The 23,774-nt window shown below is 45.8% G+C and overlaps 1 protein-coding gene and 1 long non-coding RNA gene across 2 annotated transcripts; both read right to left on the minus strand.

The window, feature by feature from the left end:
- Nucleotides 1-3,197: 3,197 nt before the first annotated feature.
- LOC127346009 (uncharacterized) lies at nt 3,198-5,302 on the minus strand. The gene is made up of 2 exons (XR_011756436.1): nt 4,714-5,302; nt 3,198-3,506 (listed from the first exon to the last, which is right to left on the minus strand). It is a non-coding gene; the product is annotated as an uncharacterized lncRNA (long non-coding RNA).
- A 5,497-nt stretch (nt 5,303-10,799) lies between these two features.
- Nucleotides 10,800-12,990, minus strand: LOC139838305 (uncharacterized). The gene is made up of 4 exons (XM_071827712.1): nt 12,931-12,990; nt 11,358-11,927; nt 10,974-11,284; nt 10,800-10,890 (listed from the first exon to the last, which is right to left on the minus strand). The coding sequence occupies exons 1-4, from the start codon at nt 12,988-12,990 to the stop codon at nt 10,800-10,802; spliced, it is 1,032 nt and encodes a 343-aa protein (XP_071683813.1).
- Nucleotides 12,991-23,774: the final 10,784 nt, after the last annotated feature.

Below are 23,774 nucleotides of genomic sequence, written 5' to 3' on the forward strand. Positions count from 1 at the left end.
AAGCTCCTCTCTCTTGAGAATGATGTACTTCACACTAAATATTGTATAAATTATTTAAATTTAAAAACATTTGCGATATCGGTCCTTTTCCGGATGAAGGTAGTACAAAGTAGAGCACGTGTATCTACGATATACAAAAAAAAACATTAGGCATAAATATTGAGGGCTAATCTTGCTCCAAAATTATTTAACTCGAAGCATCAGCTTCAGCCGTAGGTAATACGATCTGTCATGCTCTAAGAACACACGCATGGTGACCACATGCTAAACGTGTGTTTGTCACACATACCTGTCATCAGGTCTATCACACTCATTTTTAATTAGTTATGTGTAATTGGTTCCAAAGGGTGAATAACCCTATGTTAGACAAATTATGTTCGATAGAGTGCAATGTTTCAAAGAAATATGTTAGAGAAAAGCTCTATAAATGATTGGAGATACTTTATTATATGATTTTATATTTAAATTTCACCGCCATGTTTGGCTACATTTATTTATGAATTTATTTAGATGGTAATTTGAAGATAGACATGTCCCACTTCTAAGCTGGTTCAGACAAATTTATCGTTATACTGATTCAGGCTCCGGGGGAGAGCCTGCGACATGGTAAAATAAACAACATTTATATTCATATTGCTAATTTATTCTTATTTGAGTACTTTTTTTTTGCATGGACTTAAGTTGTTTTATCAAAATTTCCACATTGATATAAGGATATAGAATCAGCACAAGATTGCTCCATGTACCTTAAGAGTTAGTTTTAGAAACAACACGTAAACAACATTGGAGTTCTTATTTTGGAATCAAACTCAGTGATACATAAGTAATCCATTAGCATAGTTGGATGAAACAAATATGTACATACAGGTGTTTCGTTGGTCTATCATAAGAGAGAATAATAATGTAAATGTAGGAGTATCAATAACAATACGTTGGATTGTCATGATAAAAATCCACAAATGCAAGGTTACACCTTTGTTATCGACTCAACAAATCAGTGGACTTAGTTCAACAAAAATAACACAAATTATAGAATATGTGACATGGTATTATTACAATACAAGTTTTACAGTGATTGGCATTTTTAATAACCATTCATCCACCCTGATCTAACGGTGAAAAAAAGACGGAACCAAACTCACGGAACCATAAATATGGGACCGGAACCAAAATCATGTGGGACCGGAACCTCTAAATATTTTACATAAATTATAAGAAACAAGCGTCCTTTTGAGCAGCCGATGCACCCGATGAGTCTGCACGAATCTTGAAGTCAATCGTTCTCCTCTCTTTCTCACTCGGTTTCACTGCCGTCTGGCTCGTCTCCCCTCTTGCTCTCACTGATTCTCTCTCGCTGTCGTCGCTCGCTCGTCCAAGAGATCACGACGGTTATCTGTTTGCCTCGGCGATTCCCTGCATGGATGTCGGGATGGGAGTTTGGAGCCGGCCTCCGGCGCTAGGCGAGGAAGGACGAGGGGCGGCGGGAACGGAGGCTGGCCGCCGGCAGGAGCGCCGACGGGGGAGGAGGAGAATCCTTAATACTGCCACTGCAGGTCAAGCTCGGCGTCCTCTCGGTAGTGTACTTCGAGAGAATCAAGGCCGTCTTCCCCTAGAGAGCATCCTCTCTGCCTTATCTCTGTTTCGATTTGATCTTCAAACCCAATCATTCAAGGGCAGAATTGGAGTTATGTGATGGATTCTTATTTATCACAATTGAAGATTTCAACCGTGCGTAGGTTAGTGCTGACTCCGTCATCAGAGTGAGCTTCGTATTCCCATATCTGAACACGTGAAAAAGAAATTTGACGGAAACAAGACAAAGTTCAGAGAACACACAATAACATGGGTATCAGAAATCGCAGTAGATGATGGAGGATGTTCATGGGGACCATCGATGGCAGAGTATTTGACACCATTGGTTCTCAGTTACAAAGTTCAAACATTTACCAGTGTCGGATAGAAAGCGAACAGAAAACTCTTCCCAAGTTAAGTACTTCCTCAGGTTTCCTAAAAGATGTAATTTTGAACATTGGCAGTCCTCAAAATAGCTAGTGTGTATATTGTTTGGTCAATTTACTGCCTACTAGAATCCTAGCCTTGTTATTCAAACCAAACTAAAACCAAACCAAGAAGCTAATGTCTCTCCTAATCTTTTAGTTTTCAAAGGAACAAAAATTCCCGTTTTAGTAACAGGTCTCATGTTTCATAAACTTGTACATAGTTGATTTACATCCAGCATCAAACCAACAAACTACCAACGAAGTAACTACAAAGTGCAAAGTATAGTTGATTTATAATCTTAATTCCTTTCTATGCTTTTGGCCAGGATACGTTCAAACCATACGACGATTCGTGGAACGGTATTGTTGGCAGTTTGGGCTACCTCGATGTTGGCCACAAGGGCTTGGATGAAGATAGGTCATCGCCATGAACGAATATACATGTGTCTTTGCCCAAGTCAGAACAAAATGTTTGCTTTGTGACATTTGCTCTTGTATTATTCATGTTTTCTGGTGATTTGCAAGTGCTGGTATGCATGTATAAGAGGACAGAGATTTGGTGCACATGGGCACCAGTGATCTCGTTTTTTCAAAAAAAAAAATGAAAATCATATTTTTGAGTTTCAAAAAATTCTGCAAAAAAATCCACACATAGTCAAAGATGTACCCCACAAACGTGCAAAAAATAAATTTCAAATACTTAATATTTTGAGCTACACAAAAATGACAAAATTGTAGATCTAAGTAGTCATTTTCAAATCTCAAAAACATATCAGATTTTGTTATTTTTCTCTAGCTCAAAATAAAAAGAATTTCGGATTGGGATTTTGCATGATTGTGGGATGTATCAATAACATTCTTCAGAACTATTTTCATGATTTTTATAACTTGTAAAAATATTTTTAATTTTTTTTAACATAGCGAGAGCACTGAAGCTCGGGAGCTAAAAGCACTTTTCGTGTATAAGATGCCTAGATTGTAACACGACCAAGTAGTGAAGCAAAGAAAATCAGGCTTCTTGTATGAGTAGAACCATTAGATTTCATTGACGAGTAGATCCATCAGGTTTCTTGCATGACAAAAACTATGTTATCACATAGTATTACAAGCCCTGTTCATTTGGCTTGTTCTCAAACCTGGATGATCTGTTCGTGTTTTAATTGCTGAAACCAAATGTCACAAGTAGGAGAACAACACTGCAAATACCAAAGTTATATTCAGACGCTGTACATAAATTTCATTTGTACAATATCAAGAACAACCTTAAATAGGGAAAGCATCACTATCCACAGCTACTTGAGTTGAGATCCTGTGTCATCTTGCTTAATGAAATAACATCTAGCAGCAAACCGGCTCTGCGAAAACAGCAACAAACAGGTCAGACTACTAGCATGAACAGTACGGTTTCAGGTGCGGAGCTCACGCAGCATCCGGGCACCGGCCGTCACGACCGCCGGCTGCTGCTGGAATCTGGAAAACGAGTCCCTGGGGCCATCCATCGCTGGCCTGTTTGACATATAAGAGGAAAATCTTCATTGCAATATATCTAAAGTAGAAAACACGCATAGTCATAAACATATTAGTCTAAGATCTAGGATCCAACAATTGAAGTCTGTGTGAGCAAGAACACGCTCCAGAAAATTTATTTCTTTTATAACGCACCAAAAACTCTGAGTATTAAAAATCTGAGACATAATAGCTCGACGATCTCACTTGAGATGCTAACCCATATCTAAGACATAGTAGCTCGGTGATCAATAATAGCTCCGAGTATTAAAAAACTGAGACACAATAGCTCGACGATCACACTTCAAATGTTTGGTTTGGCATTGGATGGTATATGTTTGTTACCTCATCATCTAGGGACTGACATACCAGCTGCTAAATTGTATAAGTAGGACAAAGGATACTATTATGGGGTAACTTATGCCGCACATGCTAAACAGTCTAAGTATACTACTCCATAATAGTAAATGAACTACTCGAGGAAGCTGAAATCATATTTTCCAAAGGTTACACATATTGCGGTCATATTTTGCAAAGGTTATACATATTGCGGTCATATTTTACAAAGGTTTTTTTTGTAGGAGTACTTGCCATTGCTAATGTCAAATTTTTTTACAAAATGATTGTAGTCGGGTTCTCTCCTGTAAATCTATTACTCCTCCAATTATCAAACTATGATTAATTACAGTTGATACGATCTGATGCATCATGGTTTTCCTTTTGACAGGGAAGATAATAGAAGGTACCGTATCAGGTCACAAATCATAATCTGGAATTTTGGAAGATTACATTTGCCATATATCTGAACTGCAAATCTGCTGTATGTCTGGTCTTCACAGCTGACCCATTTCATGCCAGTGCCAATATATTTAGTGCCCAAGGCCATTGTAGGGTGCATACTGCAGCAAGTAACATATTTTTGCTGGTATGCAGGTTAATGATATATTTAAAACTGAATGCGATATTTCAGAGCAGTATGATTTTGGAAGACCATGACCTAGCAGGTGCATACAGTGATACAGATGCATTTGTGATTCGTGATGTAGAAATACAGCTCTATTCTACTTCTTTTGACAGGGGTACACTTTGATTAGGCACTAGGAGATAGAAATTTGAAACACTGAATTTGACTCACTCGTGTTGCAGACACGAGACTGACGGACGTACAAAAACACTGAATTTGACTCTAACAAAGTTCACAACTGACCTACAGTATTGAGGCGACGGTGTCCAATCCCACAGGCAAGGATGGCTTGGCCGCCCACTCCGATGCCACTGTAGAGCCTGGAGGTCCGATCCCGCCGTCGAGGAGAGCGGGGGTGTTACACCAGACTGGGCCATGGAGGAGAAAAAATCGGATTGGGATCTTGCAGATGAAGAACCAACTCGGAGTTTACCGACGACAACAGAGGCGATCGAAGGAGGCGACGTCGACGAGGAGGAAGAGACGCGTCCGCCATGATGGCGTGATCTCGGGCGGCGCTCGTCAGCTGGGGGTATGGGGTAGGAGCTAGATGCTCCCGACGATCCCAGCGACGGAGGGAACGGGTCCGTGACTCTGCCGGCGATCCCCGTGACGGAGGGGAGGGGGCTGCGACAGAGAGGACGGGGCCGTGACTCTCCACGCGATCCCCGAGACGGAGGGAGGGGGCGGCGGCTGCGATGGAAAGGATGGGACCGTGACATCCAGCGATCCTCGCGACGTGGGGAGGGGCGGCGGCGGCGGTGGCGGCGACGTCGGGCCCTGGTGTGAAGAAGGCCTAGACTAGTCGTGTACAGAGTCTATTCTGATTTGGTTGATGAGCTTCTGTTTTTTCTCCGATTCTTTTTTTTACATGCTTTTTTTCTCCGATTCTGATTTGATAAGTTGAATTCTGAAACGTCCACTTAGAATTGATATAACATTATAGAAGTTACACAAAATTTATCACCGATTTAATCAACGGTTACGAAAAAATAGATTAGACGGAACCTGGATTTGATTAGACGGAACCTATGTTCCGTGCCAATCACCGTAAAAGAGCTCTTATTACAAATGTCGTAGTAACTATTCTTTACACATCTAAATGATTCAAAAATAATATCATAAATGTGATGTTTTACCTTATATAATTTTGCGGGAGAATTTAAATTTTTTGTTATACATGACACCATAAATTTATATCATCGACATCTTTAACCTATCAAAGATGATGCCCTCGCATTTGCGAGGGCCTAGTGGAACAAAAAGGTAACATACATAATTGATAAAATGCACGTCATGTCTTGGCCAATTCACCTGTCACGTGAAGCCTTAGCGTGTGACATGACATCTCATCCGCAATTTTCATGCATGCCTAACCTATCCACAAAATGGAGAAAGGAAAATCTCCATGGCTGAAGGTAAAACAGAGCGTCGTCGCCGTTAGTACAATCGCCAAGGAAAAGGGGTCAACGCCGACAGCGCACGACGCGGCGTCGGTGGCACGGTGTGTCCGGATTGCTGTCGACGGCAACAAAGCACGGCCGACGCGCACGGCAACGGCATACTGTACCTGTGTGTCGGCGGCGTGGTGTGGCTGGATCGCTAGCGACGGTCGACGCGCACGGCAATGGCGTACTGTACCTGCGCGTCGGCGGCGCGGTGTGGCCGGCTCGATGGCGATAGCAACGGCGCACGGAGGCGGAAGGCGAAGGCGTACTCTACTGCGCGTCAGCGGCGCAGTGTGGATGGCTCGCTGGCGACGGCGCACGGCAACGGCGCAGGATGAAGGCGTGATCTACCTGCGCGTCGTCCGCGCGGTGTGGACGATGGCGGCTACAGCACGAGGAAAAAGCAGGATATAAAGGTTGGGGATGGAGAACGAGTAACACTACATCTACGGGAAGATTTATACGGGATGCCTCTTACGGATTGAGGTGGAAACACACGATTTGTTCACAGCCCGAGAATCGCGGAAGGATAAAATCAACTGAACCAACCGACTGCTTACACGTCCTCCCGTAGCACTTTTCGGTAAGATTCATCGCGTAAGTCTAGCTTTATTGATGGAGAACCACGCTGTACTACTTCTGGATAGTGTCAGCACGGCCGTCTGGGACTGTACCTGACACGAACAGCCGCGGCCCATGTTGGGCGACGAAAAGGGAGGAGAAAAGGATGCAACGACATGACAAGAAAATAAGAGAATGGAGGAAAATGTTCTGTCCATTTTGTATTTGCACGAATCTCCAACACCAAATGAATGTCAAAAGAATGGAGGAAAATGTTCTGTCCATTTTGTATTTGCACGAATCTCCAACACCAAATGAATGTCAAAGAGTAAGAGCATCTCCACTCGTCTCCCCACAGAGCCCTCCACGGCCACTTTTTTTCATCCGGACGGCGAAAAACGGCCCAGTCAGGCCCCCGGTTCCTCGTTTTGATCCGGATTTGAGCCTGTTTTCGTCCGGACTCCCCATGCCATCCTCGGTTTCCCGGGGGTCTCCCGGGGACTCCGGATGAAGCTAAACCAACCGCCCACGCCCACGTGTCTCCTCTTTCGTCCGGATTCCCCGAGCCGTCCTCTTTTTCCCCGAGAAACGCCGCTTGGGGAGCACACGAGTGGAAATATACTGCCCCCCACGCCAAATCTTCCTCCAATCCGGACGAAAATTTCGCCGGATTTGGGCGTGGGGAGCGCCAACGAGTGGGGATGCTCTAACACCCACATCTATGTTTGGGTGTACAAAATCCACATTCTTGTTTGTTGAATAAAAAAACAAGTTGTACAAATAATACCTTGTCGGACATACACAAAAGGTCATTAAACTTTGTTATCTATGTTTGGGTGTACAAAATCCACATTCTTGTTTGTTGAATAAAAAAACAAGTTGTACAAAATCCACATTCTTGTTTGTTGAATAAAAAAACAAGTTGTACAAATAATACCTTGTCGGACATACACAAAAGGTCATTAAACTTTGTTGATGAATTAAAAATACAAAATAGCTGTACACACCATGTCGATGTGCGGATTTGAGAGATTAACACAGCATTCATTAACGCCATCACGGCTGGAAAGAGACATGCATGCACTCCCAGATCAAATATCTATGCCTGCGATATTGGTTTTTGTAGATTGCTCACCACATATACCATGTGGTGATAGCCAAACACAGAAGCCCCCTTATAAAGTGGCATAATCTTTCTAGTCTAAGCCGTGTGGTACTAATTATTTGATTCTACTTTAGAACCTTCCTGGCTACTATCGCTAGGTAGGTAGATATTGGGCCTGCAGGCTGCAGCCCGAGATAATTGCGCATATGGCGGAGGTCGAAAACCCGCCCGTCCTAGCCGTCAAGCCGGAAACTGCGGGGGGTGCTGTATGCCGACCTGGTCGGTGCGGACCAGGCGCCGCACACCCCCCAGACGGGTTGTTGGGCCGGCCCAACATTTCCAGTTTTTTTTTGCTATTTCGTTTTTTCTGTTCGATTTTTCCTTTTACGTTTTTTAAAAGCTGATTCTTTATAAAACCGATTTTAAAATCTGGAATTTTCAAATTTAGTTTTTTTTGAAATTTAAATATATCAAAATTTGAATATTTTTCGAATTTGAAACATTTTTTAGATTTTTTTTTCGAAATTTGAACATTTTTTGAATTTGAACATTTTTTATTTTTTGTTCAAAATTTAAAAAATTTCGAATATGAACATTTTTTTAAAATTTGAACATTTTTCACGTTCGAACGGTTTTCAAATTTGAACGGTTTTCGGATTTAAACGGTTTTTAGATTTGAACGGTTTTCAGATTTGAACGGTTTTTAGATTTGAACGATTTTCAGATTTGAACGGTTTTCAAATTTGAATAGTTTTTAGATTTGAACGGTTTTCAAATTTGAACATTTTTGAATTTGAACAATTTTTAAAAATTAAAATTTTCGAATCTGAAAAATATAAACGAAATAGAAAAAAGAAAAGAAAACAGAAAAAGAAACTAGAAAAAAAAAGGAAAAACGAACTCCAACAGACTAAACAGACATAAATGGGCCTGGCCCATACCCGACCAGGGGTGTGCGGTGGCCGGTAGCCACCGACCTGGTCGGTGTATAGGTTTTGCCGAAACTGCTCGGTAGCGCTCGCGCGCGAGCGAGCACCGTTTCGCTGAAGGTATTTGGATGTGGGCTCGGCCCGTTTAGCTATGTTAATGGTTCGCTTTTGGTTCGTTGCACGCAAGTCACGCGGACGTGCAGTCTTTGGCTTCCTGTTCTCGTTAATCCGTTCGTACGTGCAAGCGCGGGTCAGTTCTTTTCCCTTCTCTGGACAAGCGACCGATGCTAGTTCTCCACCAATCATAGGACAGTTGCTTTTTTTCCTTTTTTATTTCTTTTCTTTGGTATGCTTCTTTTCTTTTTTCCTTTTCTATTCATGTTTGTAGGTATATCATGCCTTCAGTTTTAGTTAGGATTTTTTATTTTATATGTTTCTTTCACCTTTTTTTTTGTTTTTTCATCGTTTTCCTCCATTTAAGTTGTTGTTCCACTCCACCTAGGCTATTGTTCCTCTTCATATAGGTTGTAGTTTCCCGCTGTCTAGGCTGTTGTTCCCCTCCGTGTAGGTCGTTGTTCCTCTCGGTCTATGCCATCGTTCCCCTTCGTGTAAGTCGTTGTTCCTCGCCATTCTAGGCCGTTGTTCCCCTCCGTGTTGGTCTTTGTTCCCCGCCGTCTATGCCGTTGTTCCCCTCCGTGTAGGTCGTTGTTCCTCGCTGTCTAGGCTGTTGTTCCCCTCGTGTAGGTCGTTGTTCCCCGTCGTCTATGTCGTTGTTCCCATCCGTGTAAGTCGTTGTTCCCCACCATTCTAGGCCGTTGTTCCCCACCGTCTATGTCGTTGTTCCCCTCCGTGTAGGTCATTGTTCCTCTCCGTCTAGGCTGTTGTTCCTTACTGTCTAGCTATTGTTCCGCTTCGTTGAGGTTGTTGTTCCCTACTGTCTAGATGTTGTTCCCCTCCGTCTAGGGTGTTGTTCCCTACCGTCTAGGCTAGTGTTCCCCTTCGTTGGGCTTGTTGTTCCGCTCCATCGAGGTTATTGTTCCTCTCGTCTAAGATCTTGGTCCTCTCTGTGTAGGATGTTGTTCCGCACTGTTTAGGCTCTTGTTCCCCTCTACCTAGCATGTTGTTCTGCATTGTTTATCGAGACTTCTAGCTTTATTATTTTATTTTTGGTCCATCTCTTTTTGTACTATGCATTTTCATTCTGTTAAGATCCGTTAAAAAAATCTATTAAGATGAGCCTAGCTAACTATAGTTTGCTATCTACGTTAGCAAACAAGCACGTTTGTCCCTCCATGTGCAAATCAAGAACTTTGCGTGTAAAATACTTAAGACAAATAATTACGACCGTGCTCATGTATTTTTTGAGAAAAAAATGTAGCTATGCATCTTTTCTCCGTACGAGCCATGTGCAAGTAAAGAAGAAGTAGCTAGGAAAAAGCTTGGCAGCAGAGCACATACGCCATGCATGGATTAAGCGGCAGGGACAGGGGAGCGTTGCATGTACGAATTAGTCGGAGTACGTATGCATGGATTAAGCGGCCAGAGCGTCATGTGCATGGATTAAGCGGCCATAACGTCACTTGCATGGATTAAGCGGCCAGAACGGCGCTACGTACATATGCACTAGCAAGCGCACCGCGTTTCTGTAGGGGTAGCTCCACTTTTTTAGTCCCACATCGGGGACCGAAGATGAAAAACACCAGCTTAAATACCCGCGCGCGATCGTAGTTGTCAACCAGTGCTCGTCGCTAGCTGGATCCAGCTGTTAGACAGCGACCGATTCTTGCCCGATCTAAATGGGCCGCGAAAGAGTAGGCCCAGCTGACTGATTCTTCTGCGGAGTGTAGGATAGGGGGCGCTCGGGCGCCAGGGAGGAGGACCCCGACCGGAGGCTGACGAGTGACGACACAAGCGGGCTCGAACCAGTATGCGTTGCAGCGTGCTGCGCTTGGACGATCCTCGCCGTTTCCGGCGTCCTGGTATACCTCTTCTTTAAAGAGAAGGCCTTAAAGCATCTCCAGTCGCGTCCCCCAAAGGGCGCCGGATCGAGCGTTTGGGGGACGCGGCTGGGGAGATTCAAATAGATGCATTCAAAAGAGATCGTTCCCGCCGCTACTCGGCGATCGATCAAAGTACTGGGATCGACGTGTCAGCCTGCTCTTGCTGCGCTGCCGGTGCCGCCGATGCCGATGCCGCCGCGTCCGCCGCCGCCATTTTGGCTTCGATCTCGTCGAGGATCTGGCGGCCTTTGAAGAAGTTGTGCGCCGCTCGCGTCCGGGGAGACATTCACTCTGTCGACGTTCTCAGCAGGGACATGTCGTCCCTGCGTTTCTTGAGCTCCAGCTTCTCCTCTTGCCTCTTGAGCAGCTCGGCCCACCTTTGGTCGGCCTTCTTGTCGCGGGAGATAAAGGTCGAGGAGACGTCGGCGACTCCTCTTGCCTCTTGAGCAGCTCGGCCCACCTTTGGTCGGCCTTCTTGTCGCGGGAGATAAAGGTCGAGGAGACGTCGGCGAGGCATTTCGTGATCGACGCCTGCGTCTTCTCAGACGACGCAGCGTCGGCCAAGGCGGCCTTGGCAGCCTTGTTGCCAGTAGGACGCCCTGTCGAAGTTGCCAGCGGCGCGTCCAGATCAATGGCGTCCTTCCCCTTGGACAGCGACAGGCGCGTCAGCCGCCATTTCTCATTCACTTTGAGCTTGCCATAGCAATGCATCAGCGCGAACGGCTTGTGACCTTCCGAGTTCTTGGCGTACATTTCCATGGCCCGATCAAACTAACCAAAGGAAGCAGAGTCATTTCATCGAACACAATGTGGGCGCTACGGATTATGGAAGAAACAGTCGTACCAGTTGGGCGACGTCGGCGCCGCTGTCGCCTCTGGTCTCTAAGTCCTGATGGTACCCATGGAAGGAGTTCACCGACGCCTGGATGATGGCCCATCGCGTCGACATTGCCTTTTGGCTCCTCTTCATTGTCACTTTCTGGTAGTCGCTGTTGATGAGCTTGCGCTCATCGAACTCGGTCTTGATCCTCGCCCAATACTTCCCGCCTTTTTGGTTGGCGCCGATGATGGAGTCATGGCTCACCGTCGCCCACGACTCGCACAGGCAAAGATCTTCCAGAGGCGTCCACTTCGGGCCTCGTGTGCCCGACGCCTTCTTCTTCTTCTTCTTCTTCGTCCTCACGCCGTCCGCGTCTACCTCCACGAGATCATCGTCACCGGCACCCTCGTCGTCCTCTTCGTCGCCGCCCTCTTCGTCCTCATCGTCGTCCTCCTCGTCGTCCTCCACCCCCTCCTCTTCCTCGTCGTCCTCCTCAACCCCGTCGTCCTCCTCAAAGACCGGCGCCGTCGTATTCGAGCGGACCCCTGCGGCCGGTGAAAGGGTCGCCGTCCGGACCGGGGCCTGGCTCGCGCGCTGCTCGTACGCCGGGAGTAGAGGTTGTTGGGGTTGAAGCCGCCGTGCGGCAGCGCATCTGGTAGTGCGGCGACAAGTTAGGCGTCACGCACCCGGGAGTGGCGGAGGGGCCGTCGTTGTAGAAGGCGGCTTGCGACGGAGAGATCACTCCGGGAACGTACACCGGCATGGACGTACTCCATGGGCTCGCGTTGGTGGCGGCGATACACCCGGCCATTACGTGCTGGTGCTGGCGCGCCGCCTGAGCCTTCTTCTCCAGCTCCACCGCCCTCCGTCCTTTCCGCTCCGCCGTCGATAGCTTCCGGCGCAGGCAATCTTGCTGCCATTCATCGTCGGTCATTCCTTCAGGCTTCTTCTTCGCAGCCGGCGCCTTCCGCGGCTTCGCGAACGGCGCTTTCGCCCCTATCGTCGCATTGCCCGGCGGCTTCTTGGCCGCTTTCTTCGCCATCTTTTTGGGGGCTGTCGGCGGCGCCATGGAATGGGGAGAGGGTAGCGGCGGCGGGTGGACGGCGGGAGGGAGAAAGAAATCGGCGGGATAGGAGAAATGAATCGGCGGCGGGATGTGTTTTGGGAGGCCTGTGCGCGGCGGTATAGGCGCGATTTGGCGGGAGCGGCGGGATTTGGCGGGAGTGTGAGACGATTTTTCCCTGTGCCGCTGACGCGTCGGCCCCGCGCCTCCTCGCCTCTCATTTCGTTGTGTCCGGCGTCCCCGGAGCGTCCCCTGTGGGACGGGGACGGGCTCGGGGCGCCGGACACCGTATGGGGCCGCGCCGGACAAAAATGGGCTTTGGGGGACGCGGCTGGAACGCTTTTTTTGTCCGGCGCGCCCCAAATCCCTTTGGGGGACGGTTTGGGGGACGCGACTGGAGATGCTCTTAGCCCTGCCTTAAATTAATAAGGCTGTTGCCATCAAGAAGATACAAGATGCTGAAAACCAGTTAACAGGAACCGAAAACTAAGCAAAACAAGAAAAAGGAGTGAAACACAGCTTGAGCTTCGAGACCATTGTCCAGTCTTGTGATCCGACTAGCGAGGCGTCGAAGCTGGTGAAGAACGCCGCCATTGAGGGAAACACACCATCGTCAACCTCTGAGGCCAAGCAAAGCCCAGGCACCATCTGTTTCCATCTCCAAAGAAAGCTCCCTGCTTTCTCGCCCCGGATCGGAGGGCACCGTACCTGCCGGAGGTAGATCGCTCTCCCTGAGCACGCATGGGTAATGGGAGTTACCGCCATGAGGATGACTCCGAGCACTCGCCTCGCCGCGCCGCCACCCACGAACATCACAGCCACCCGCAGAACAAACCACCAAACCGAACCAAGCTGCCAGGAGTAAGCGAAGACAATGCAAACCAACCTCCGCCGAGCTCATCCACCCAAACCCACAATCTCAAAACGGCGCCTCCAGCGAGGGAACGACAGCACCCGGGCGCCACCACCGTCCAAGCTAAAGCTTTGGGTTTTCACCCGAGATAGATAGGCAGGGAGGGAGGGAGGGGGTTATCACCTCGATGTCGCCTTCAGGAAGGAGAACGGCGACATTAGCGTCGTCGACGTCGCGGCCGCCACCGTCGGCCAAGGGTTTCCCCCGGTCCAGAGCCCACATCCGACCACACTCCGCAGCCACCGGAGGCAGTCCGGGGCCGGGGACGTGCGACGAGCACCTCAAGGAGGGGAAGCCACCGTCTTCAGATCTGGCCAGAGGCCCAACGGGGCGACCTCCACAACACGCCCACACCTGCCGCCCCCTTCACCGCCCGCACGGCCGAAGGGAGCTGACCGCAGCATCAGCACCGGCCGCCCGCCGTCAGGCCGGCGGTGCCCCACCCAGCGCCCAGGGCCGCCGCCCTGGAGTCCTGGCCCCAACCCGGACGACGGAGGCCTTCAAGCCCCGGCCACCACTACCCAGCGCCGGCGAGGCCACGCCGGGCTCGTCGTGGGGATCGTGGGCATCGCCTTGGGAGCCATGTGTTGCGCCATCAGTCTCGAGTTCTGCATCCGTGGGAATACCATGGGGAAACGCCAAGATGATGTTCCCCAAGTTCATCCCTAAGTTGTTTACTTGTTTCGTTGGTTACCTCCGTCGATTTCATCTCTGATTATGTTCTAAGTGGCCAATGTGCAAGAACTTTTTTCTGCCACGTGGGTTGTCTTATTTACTACCTAGTCCTGTGTTCTGTTTTGTGAATTAGAACTATGCACAAAGGTGCTTAGTCATCTTACACATGCATACTCTGTTGTCTAGGATCACCTCTGTTGTCGACTATGTTTCCTGCATTATTGTTGCCCCAGCGTTGGTCCATACGCGCGTCCACCATCACCTTCGAGTCTTCGACACACGTCACCGCCACCTCATGAAGACATGGACACATTTTTAGAACATATTTGGCATTTAGATTTTTTTTATAACGAGATACCTGCACATCTCATGAAGACATGGACACATTTTTAGAACATATTAGGCATTTAGATTTTTTTTGACCTGTCCTAAGTACTTTTTTGATAGCGGACATTTGACATGTTGATTTATAAAAACATAGAAGAATTGCTCCACTTGTGTATTTTTCAACAAAAAAATGCTACCAATAGCTTTGTTGAATATAAAGATGCAAAAATAGCCAACACACCATGTCGGTCTGCAGATTTGAGAGTTTGCGCAGCAGTTTGAACTAAACTAGTCTGCAATCTCATATCATATCATGTCTGATATTTTCATAAATAGGTTGCTCTACCACATTTTCCATGTGGTGACCTTCCGTGGCTGAAAACCCTTAATAAACCGGTGTAAACTTACTTACCTAAACCGTGTGGTACTAATTACTACTACTAGAATCAACATACGAGCCTGGTGGCAAGTACGTACCGTGAAAGAGCTATTGGGCCAAAGCAGGAGATGGTCTCAATTGCCAGCCCATGAGCGTGTTCTTTCCGCTCAAAAAAGATGAATAAACGTACGTGAAGCGTCACAACATCGGAAGTTTTCACCAAAACAACCAAACAATAATCTTGGTGGCACCAAAAAGTGCAATCTTCCAAACAATCGCGGGCATTTACCGTCATCTTCCATCACTTCGTTCATGGCAATATAAATGGGAAAGAGCAATGATATGCTACTCCCCAAATTGATGGCACCAAAAAGTGCCACCAATACTACCAAAAATACCGGTAAAAATTTTGAAGCCACAAAATGTTACGTTTACTAGTGTTATTGTAGGTAACTTCTGGTACTTTTCAAAAGAAACCGGCAGTTAATTTTTCAGGCATATCTAAAGCCGCCTTCAATTAGTATTGTTCGTAATTTTAAAGATGCTCATCATTCCATGTTTCTGTCTCAACATCACAGAAACTTTGGTGTACACAATGTTTTTTTTGACGGGGAAAGACTTTATTCATCAAATAACAGTAGCGTCATTTACAATATAAGATGAAATAAAGTCAGGTGCATTATCATCCCACACCGCCGAAGTTCTCGAGCTAAATGCAGTCTTCGCCAAAGTATCAACTGCTTCATTAACCTCTGTGTGGCAGTGCTGGAACATCGTCATCCCGAACTCCAATACCAACTGGTGGCACTCCGCAATAATTGCAACATCTTGCCCCATATGAAGTCTCGCATTCTGCACCGCTTCTATGGCATCTGCACAATCTGATTCAACCACAATCTTGTTGCATCCCTGGTTACTAGCAAGATAAAGACCGTTTCGGATTGCTAGGGTTTCCTCCGAGCATGCATTGCTCACATGCGGTAGGAACCATGTAGCCGCCGCTATAAATTGTCCACATTCATCCCGAATAACAGCCCCCGTTCCTCCTGCAAGTGTTTCTGCTGAGAAAGATGCGTCCACATTGACCTTAACAAGCCCATGTAGAGGTTTCACCCACTTGTGTTTCGACTTCGCTTTGTACTTGGTAGTGCTTGCTCGTGAATAATTTGTCGCTAATACCTTAATCGCCATGGCCGTCCGGTCTGGTGATTGTACAGGTTCACCTTTGACGATCTGCCGCCGTTGCCACCAAATATACCATGCTGCGACCGCTGCCAGGTCTGGGAGGGCAAGTTCCTCGGGTTGTACTGGCACTGGCTTCGCACATACAAGGTGCTCGAGTGTAACCGAACCAGACCTGTCCTCGCTGCAAGCTCTTATTATTTCTTCTTCCAGGTTCAAAGCTTTCCAGACATCCCTTACACGCTTGCAGGTTCAAAGCTCTGATACCATGTTAGACAAACTAGGGTTTGGGGAACAGTGCTCGATACCCAATAGGGTTCGGCTGTTATGCTTTTATATATCATACAGGTATAGGTACAGGAGTTTGTATACAATACGTATAGCCTACAATACATAGTCTAACAAGGTGAAGAGTGCATGTTGGATATCTTCCGCACCCCCAGAACATATAGGGCATTCACCACTAGTAGTAATATGTCTATTAGAGAGCACACACCGGCACGGCAGTGCACCATGCAGAGATTTCCAAATGAATATTTTTATCTTTCCTGGGACACATAATTTCCAAATCCGTTGCCAGACTGGGTTCACTTGTGTGCTACCCTGACCGTTCGCATGAGCTTGTCGTTGACCAAATTTGTGGTCCCATTCTCTGTGATATGTTGTACGAACGGAAAAGGTGCCCGATTTTGTATAATGCCACGCGACAAAATCATCTACCCCTTCAACATTAAGTGGTATCTGCAAAATCCTTCCAACATCTAGTGGATGGAAAATACTTCTGATGAGATCTTCATCCCACACACCCGTATGAGGGTCAATTAGCTCATGTACTTTTGATAATAGGGTAGCTCCTCTTCGCGTCAGAACCTTACGATCGGGACTGGATGGAATCCAGTGATCATGCCAAATATTAATTTGAACCCCCGTACCAATTCTCCATATATAGCCCCTACGAAAGGTCTGCAGTCCGGCGCAATACTTTGCCAATTATACGAAGAACCACTCTTAGGTCCCGCGTTCAGTATATTTCCATCAGGGTAATATTTTGCGCTAAGGACACGTGCAACCAGAGATTCTGGGTTTTGGATTAACCGCCAACACTGCTTTGCTAACATAGCAAGATTAAAGCTGTGAAGGTCTCGAAAACCCATCCCGCCATCCTTCTTTGGAATACACATTTTCCACCACGCGAACCAATGCATCCGGTTCTTGGAATCATCGTCACCCCACCAGAAACTTGCAATCACATCAGTAATTGCCTTACAAATTCCCTTAGGTAGATTGAACACCGACATGGCATACGAGGGAATTGCTTGCGCCACTGCCTTTATTAATATTTCTTTCCCGCCCATCGAAAGAAATTTTTCTTTCCATCCTTTAAGGCGCTGACATACTCAGTCAAGTAAATGTTGGAAACAATCACTTCGCTCAACCCCTACCATAGATGGTAATCCTAGATATTTATCAGACAAGGCCTCATTTGTAATGTCCAATTCAGTACATATATCCACACGCTTCTGTACCGCTGTATTCGGACTAAAAAATATGCTTGATTTCGCTGTACTTACAAGCTGTCCCGAACTACGACAATATATGTCCAGGATCCTTTTTAATGTGCTAGCATTCTCCATACTCGCTTTCATAAGTAGTAAAGAGTCATCCGCAAAAAGTAAATGCGAGATAGATGGGGCATTTCTACTCACACGTACTCCTTCCAACCCTCCAATTTCCTCTTCATGGTTTAGCAGACTAGAGAGGCCCTCCGAACAAATAAGAAATAAATAGGGGGATAGAGGATCCCCTGTCTCAACCCACGTGATGGAAGAAACTCATCTGTCTCGGTGTTGTTAAATCTTACTTTATAACTTACAGAGGAGACACATTCCATAATCAGATCTATCCAATCTTCCTGGAATCCCATTTTGATCATCATTCTTCTCAAAAAATTCCACTCCACGCGATCATATGCTTTATGCATATCCAACTTGACTGCACATAATCCAGACCCACCTTTAGTTTTCTTCTTTATTGCATGGAAGCATTCATATGCAACCAAGACATTATCTGTGATCAATCGCCCAGGTACAAACGCACTCTGCATGGGAGAAATAATCTCAGGTAGTATCCTCTTGAGCCTGTTTGCAAGCATTTTGGAAATAATCTTATACACAACATTGCATAAACTGATAGGGCGATATTGGGTAATCAGCTCCGGCCCTTCAGTTTTTGGAATAAGTACAATATTTGTCGCGTTCCAACCATCTGGGATTTTACGTTCATTCACAGCCAATAAAACCTCCTTTGTGAGATCATCCCCTAAGATATGCCAAAATCGCTTGAAGAAAATGGCATGTAACATCTGGCCCTGGTGCTTTCATGTCTCCAATTTGGAAGAGGGATTTCTTCACCTCCTCTGCTGTGTATGGGGCAGTCATTATAGTATTCATAGCTGGTGTAACACACGGCCTCACAACGTCAAGCAAAGCTTGGTCTGGTTCCTCCACTTCTCTTGTGAACAGGTTTGAAAAGTAGTCTGATATAAGAGGGACCAAGCCCCTGTTACCTTCCACCCAGTCCCCATTAGAGTCCTTTAGCCGCTTAACAAGATTCTTCCGTTTCCTTGCTGATGCAAAATTATGGAAGTATGTAGTATTGCGATCCCCATGCCGCAACCAATTGGCTCGACCTCGTTGCTGCCAATGAATCTCTTCTTGCTCTAATAGATTTTCAATAAGAACGGTGAGATCCTTCTGCTTAATTCTCACCTCCTCCGTGAAAGGCTCACGCATAACTAATTCCAGCTCACATTGTGCGTTGCGTAGTCTCACACGAGGGCCTTTTAGAACTTTGCGATCCCAAATATGCAAATCCTCATGGACCGAGTGCAACTTTTCTGTCACGGTCGGACATAGACCCCGGTGTCTTGCCTTTGCCCAAGCCAATTTGACTATTTCTTCTACCGTCTCCTCGTTTAACCATCGAGCTTCAAACTTGCGTTGGGAGCATGTCTGCGGTTCTGTAACCCCAGCCAAGTGAGAAGTATCGAGGCAGATTGGCCGATGATCCGATCGTGCCTTATCCAAGTTCCGCATGCCTGCGAGTGGATGCATGGCACTCCATGCGGCATTGCCAACAGCTCTATCGAGGCGCTCTTTCGTTCCTCATCTGAACCAGGTAAAAATATCCCCTTCGTATCCAATATCCTCTAGAGAACAATCTGTAAGCGTGTCTTGGAATGCTTGCATCCTCGATCTAGCTCGAGGCACACCTCCCTCCTTTTCCGACGAGTAAAGTATCTCGTTGAAATCCCCAATAGCTAGCCATGGGAGATCTGCTCGAGAATGTAGATCACGAAGCACGTCATAGGTTCTGTGCTTATTTTCCCAGCTTGGTTCACCATAAATACCAGTGAGCCGCCATATAGCGCCGTTATCTTCTTCCACTGTCATCACTACAAGAAATATGTTGACTTGCGACACTCCATTTTTGTCACAGTATCGTCATTATTTTTAATATATGACGTTTTCATGACAAAAAATAAATTGTCAAAAACGGAGCGTCAGTAATCAACCAACATGACCATCTACTTGGAATCGTCATGATCGTCTACGACGATACTGCATCGTCATAACTTCTATGACGTTCTAATATCGTCACGCCCAATCAGCCCGTGCCACATCAGATCCCACGTGGCCTGTCTGACGTGGCAAAATCGTGACGAATTGAAAACGTCGTGATCAGAAATCAGCCCGGTCCATTTCAGTTGTCTACATGGGTCGAGCCCATTAATACTGGCCTTTTATTTCCTGGGCCTTGCCCATTTTCGATCTGTTTGTCTTTTGGGTTTTTTGCTTTTTTCTGTCCGTTTATCTTATGGGCCTTAGCTTTTTAACACTATGGGCTGGGCCCATTAGTTTTGGCTTTTTTTTTCCTTTTTTCAGCCTTTTTGGTTATTTTTTCAGGCTTTTGCCTTTTTTGCAATCCATTTCTTTTATGGGCCTCAGCCTTTTTTTGGTCCATTTTACTTATGGGCCTTGGCCTTCATAGGGTCCGCTTCACTTGACTTTTTTTTATGGCCTCATCCAATGACAGTCACACTGTATTTCAACTTTTTTACTTTAGCCCACCCAATTCTGGGCCTGCCTCTTTTGTTCAATTCGAATTGCAGGCAAATACACACAGAAATTTGGAAAATAGCAAATTACACAGGAATTTGAACAACCACCAAATTACAAAATAACTTATCAGCAAACTTGGAGGAGTGCATATCCAGGATTACATTCAGCCTTACACCAATAGTTCACTGAAATGGACAAGCCAGGACTGCATTCAGCATTCCCAACAACAAGTTCAAAAAGCACTTTGGATGATGTCCAACTTTGCATCTTCCCAGTTAGTTCACGAAGCAGAGGACAACTATGCTACTACCTTGAGGCCACTAGTTCCCAGTAGGTTTACCTGCAAACATCGCCATCATGTGGAGGAACCTCGCATCGTTTTCTTCAGTCTTCTTCAGCAGCAGTTCGAAGGACTTATCACGTTCAGCTTGTGCCGCTTCGGCTTCTGCTGCTTTCTTCTTCATGGCAGCCATTTCTTCACGCATAGCTCGTGCTTGCTGTTGTGACATCTCCAGCTGCTCTTCTAGCTGATGCACATGAGCGATCACAGCATTGGACTTGCTGGACTTGCTACTAGAACTTGGACGGAGACCAACATTCTTCAGGAAAGTGCTTGATGGGCATTTCTCAGTCAGAACATCAGAAACAATCTCAACATCAGACTTTGGTACCTCACCGTCTGGTACAGGTGCAGCCAGCTTTTCTTCCATTTTAGCCTGAAATATTAATTATAGCAGTCTCATTGATATAGTTCATTCACCATGAATAGAGCAAGAACTGTGACTCAACAACAAAATAAGGTATAGAACTGTGAACAATACATACAGATGCTACAATATTATTACTTGCTCACGAGCCTAACAACTTGGAATCATGTTAGTTCATTATTTGCACAAAAAAGCAATACATAGTTGCAGCAGGGCAAGTATGGAAACTAAGTGGTCCTAGCAGACATGAGGAGTACATGCATCTGACAATACAACCAATGTGGGAAAGTAACAGATCAATCCAAGAATGCTCCAGCAAAATAAAGACTATCAAGAATACAGTTCATGAACTGCCATCTACCAACTACATATTGCACAGAAATTTGGACCATTTGGGCTTATATATGAGACCTGCTCACCATCCACAGTAACAGCTTAAACATACAAAGAGCAAGTGTGACTTACTATAGCATCTTGGACGTCAGCCGAGAAGCCAACTTTCTTGCTGTTGTGGGTGGCCTTGAATATTTCAACTGCAGACAGTGCTTCGACCTTGCGTTCCTCCTTCTGAAATGTTTTCAACAAGTATCCAACCATAAGCTTGTGCGTCAAGAAGATACAAACTAAAGAAAACAGCAATGTGAATCTTACGATTGCATGCACATGCGCAACATAGCAGCGAGAACCGGTTTTCTGCCCAAACTTGACTTTTTCCGATTCGCCGTGTTCTTCTCACAAGTCATCTACAGGCCAACCAAAAATGCATGCTGAGCAAGTCAACTAGATAACTAGAGAAAAACTGAACAGATACACATACACAACAAGCATCTTTTCCAACAATAAAGAAAAGCACGCGGGTTGCATGGACAGGAGAAAGCAACAAACAAACCTTGTGTCTTGGAGTTGACCACAGCGTGGTCAGATTTTGCCATTCAACATCAGTTATGTATGGAACAGGGGACTTGATGCTGACTTTGCTTGCTTCTACTTCATCAAAGTACTTCTTCTTGACATAATGGCGTCTGTTCTTGCAAACATTCTTCAAGATATCAGTGCACGCATCCACATTGACCTTTGCCTCACTGTCCATCTCAAAATTTGCCTACAAAGTGACCAAACAAGACACAAACAAGATTAGTAATCATGAAATGTATAACAGAGAAGAAATAGCACATTAAGCAACAAAAACAGTTAACTTACATGTCAATAAAATCTGCTGTTGCCATCTGAGAGTAGATCCTAACCTCCTTCTTCCAGACCATCATCAAACCCCCGCTTCGCCCATCATCACTCGGGGAAACAATCATATGATCCATCTTCAGCTTCTTCCTAACATCATCTGCCTTCTCCTCATCCAAGTGTGTTTCTGACAAGAAGAACGCATCTGGATTGTGTTGCCGCTGGATGTCCAGCAGCGAACGAACTGCCGGCCCCCCGCGGAGGGTTCGACAGTTATAGCCTATGAGCTTCATTGCTTCTCACAACAGATCCTGGCGTGTGTGCAACCACGAAATCGTAAACTGGACTGGAACTGAAAACGGAACACTCGCCGCCAGACAAAGTCTGTGGAGCGGACAGGAAACTCGCCGCCAGAAACCTGGGGGAGGACAGGAACCCTTAGGCGGGGACAGATATATACCAATAATGCCTAGAAGGCACCGGAACAGCAGCCGCCAGTGATGGCGGCGTACAAGCCTTGCCTCTTCTAGTTGCAATAATCCAGGACTTCTAGGTACCCATAGGTCACTCCATATTTAATTTGGGATCCATCGCCCACTCTACACATATGGTCCCTTTTAAAAGTTTGGATTCCCGCCCAAATGCTTCTTCAAGTATATGGACTTCCCTTCTTCAATTGACAATTTAGAATATCCCCTTTTGGGTAATATTTAGCTCTTAACACCAATGCACATAGTGAGTTTCTGAGATTAATCTACATACATGCTTTGTCAATATAGGTAGATTAAAGAAATGCAAATCTCCAAAACCCAAACCTTCTTGTTTTTTGGGTACACACATCTTCCACCACGTGAAGCAATCCATATGTTTTTGTTGACCATCATCTCCCCACCAGAATTGAAATATTGCAGTTATTATGCCCTTAATAATATGGTTGGATAGCTTGAAGATAGGCATAGCATATGCAGGAATGACGGCTTTTAAAAGCGTGCCTCTTTTTCCTCCAAAAGACATATTCTTCTCCTTCCGGCCACTCAGAATCTTGCAGATTCTATCAATAAGATGCTGAAAACAATCTAGCCTATCCACTCCCACAAGTGGTAGCAGGCCGATAGCTTCATAATAGAACATACCTCCACCTTTCTATCCACCTCCATGCAAGGACTAAATAAAATGCTTGATTTTAGCTTCACTCTCAAGTTGACCGGAGGCCGTACAATACTCATCCAATGCTCTTCGCAAGCTAGAAGCATTCGAAGAATCCGATCTCATAAGAACTAACGAATCATCTGCAAAAAGAAGATGTGATACTGCTGGCACTCCTCTACAAACTTTCACTCCATAATGGTTCTCACATTTTCTTTAAATTTGAGTAGGCTCGATAGACCCTCCGCACAAAGGAGAAACAAATATGGTTAAAGGATTTTGCTCTATTTTGGATCGGATTTGGCGCCATGGCCAAGCGGTAAGGCAGGGGAATGCGCAATCCTTTATGCCCAGTTCAAATATGGGTGTCGCCGGACGTCCACAGAAAGATTATTGCTAATTGCCAAAAGTGAGAAGCAAAATTGTTCTGATAAAGACGTTCTTTAGTGGATCCCCTTGGAGAAGTCCCCGAGATGGATAAATAAAATCAGAGAGATCATTATTAAGACGAACTTGGTATCTCATCGAAAAAACACATGCTATAATGAGATCAACCAACTTTAAAGTGCTACTCCCTCCTCAGTTCGGATTAAATTGACGCGGCTGTGTAGAGAAATTAGCTTTTGCATGCACGAAGCTCATGTCGATTAAATGTGAACTGAGGTAGTATATAGTATGATATTCAGATAGCAACGATATATTATCGTATCTTTGTAATGTATTGCCGTTATTTTTTACTCAATGGCCGG

The sequence above is a fragment of the Lolium perenne genome, chromosome 3 (assembly GCF_019359855.2).
Source record: "Lolium perenne isolate Kyuss_39 chromosome 3, Kyuss_2.0, whole genome shotgun sequence".
Lineage (NCBI taxonomy): Eukaryota > Viridiplantae > Streptophyta > Magnoliopsida > Poales > Poaceae > Lolium > Lolium perenne.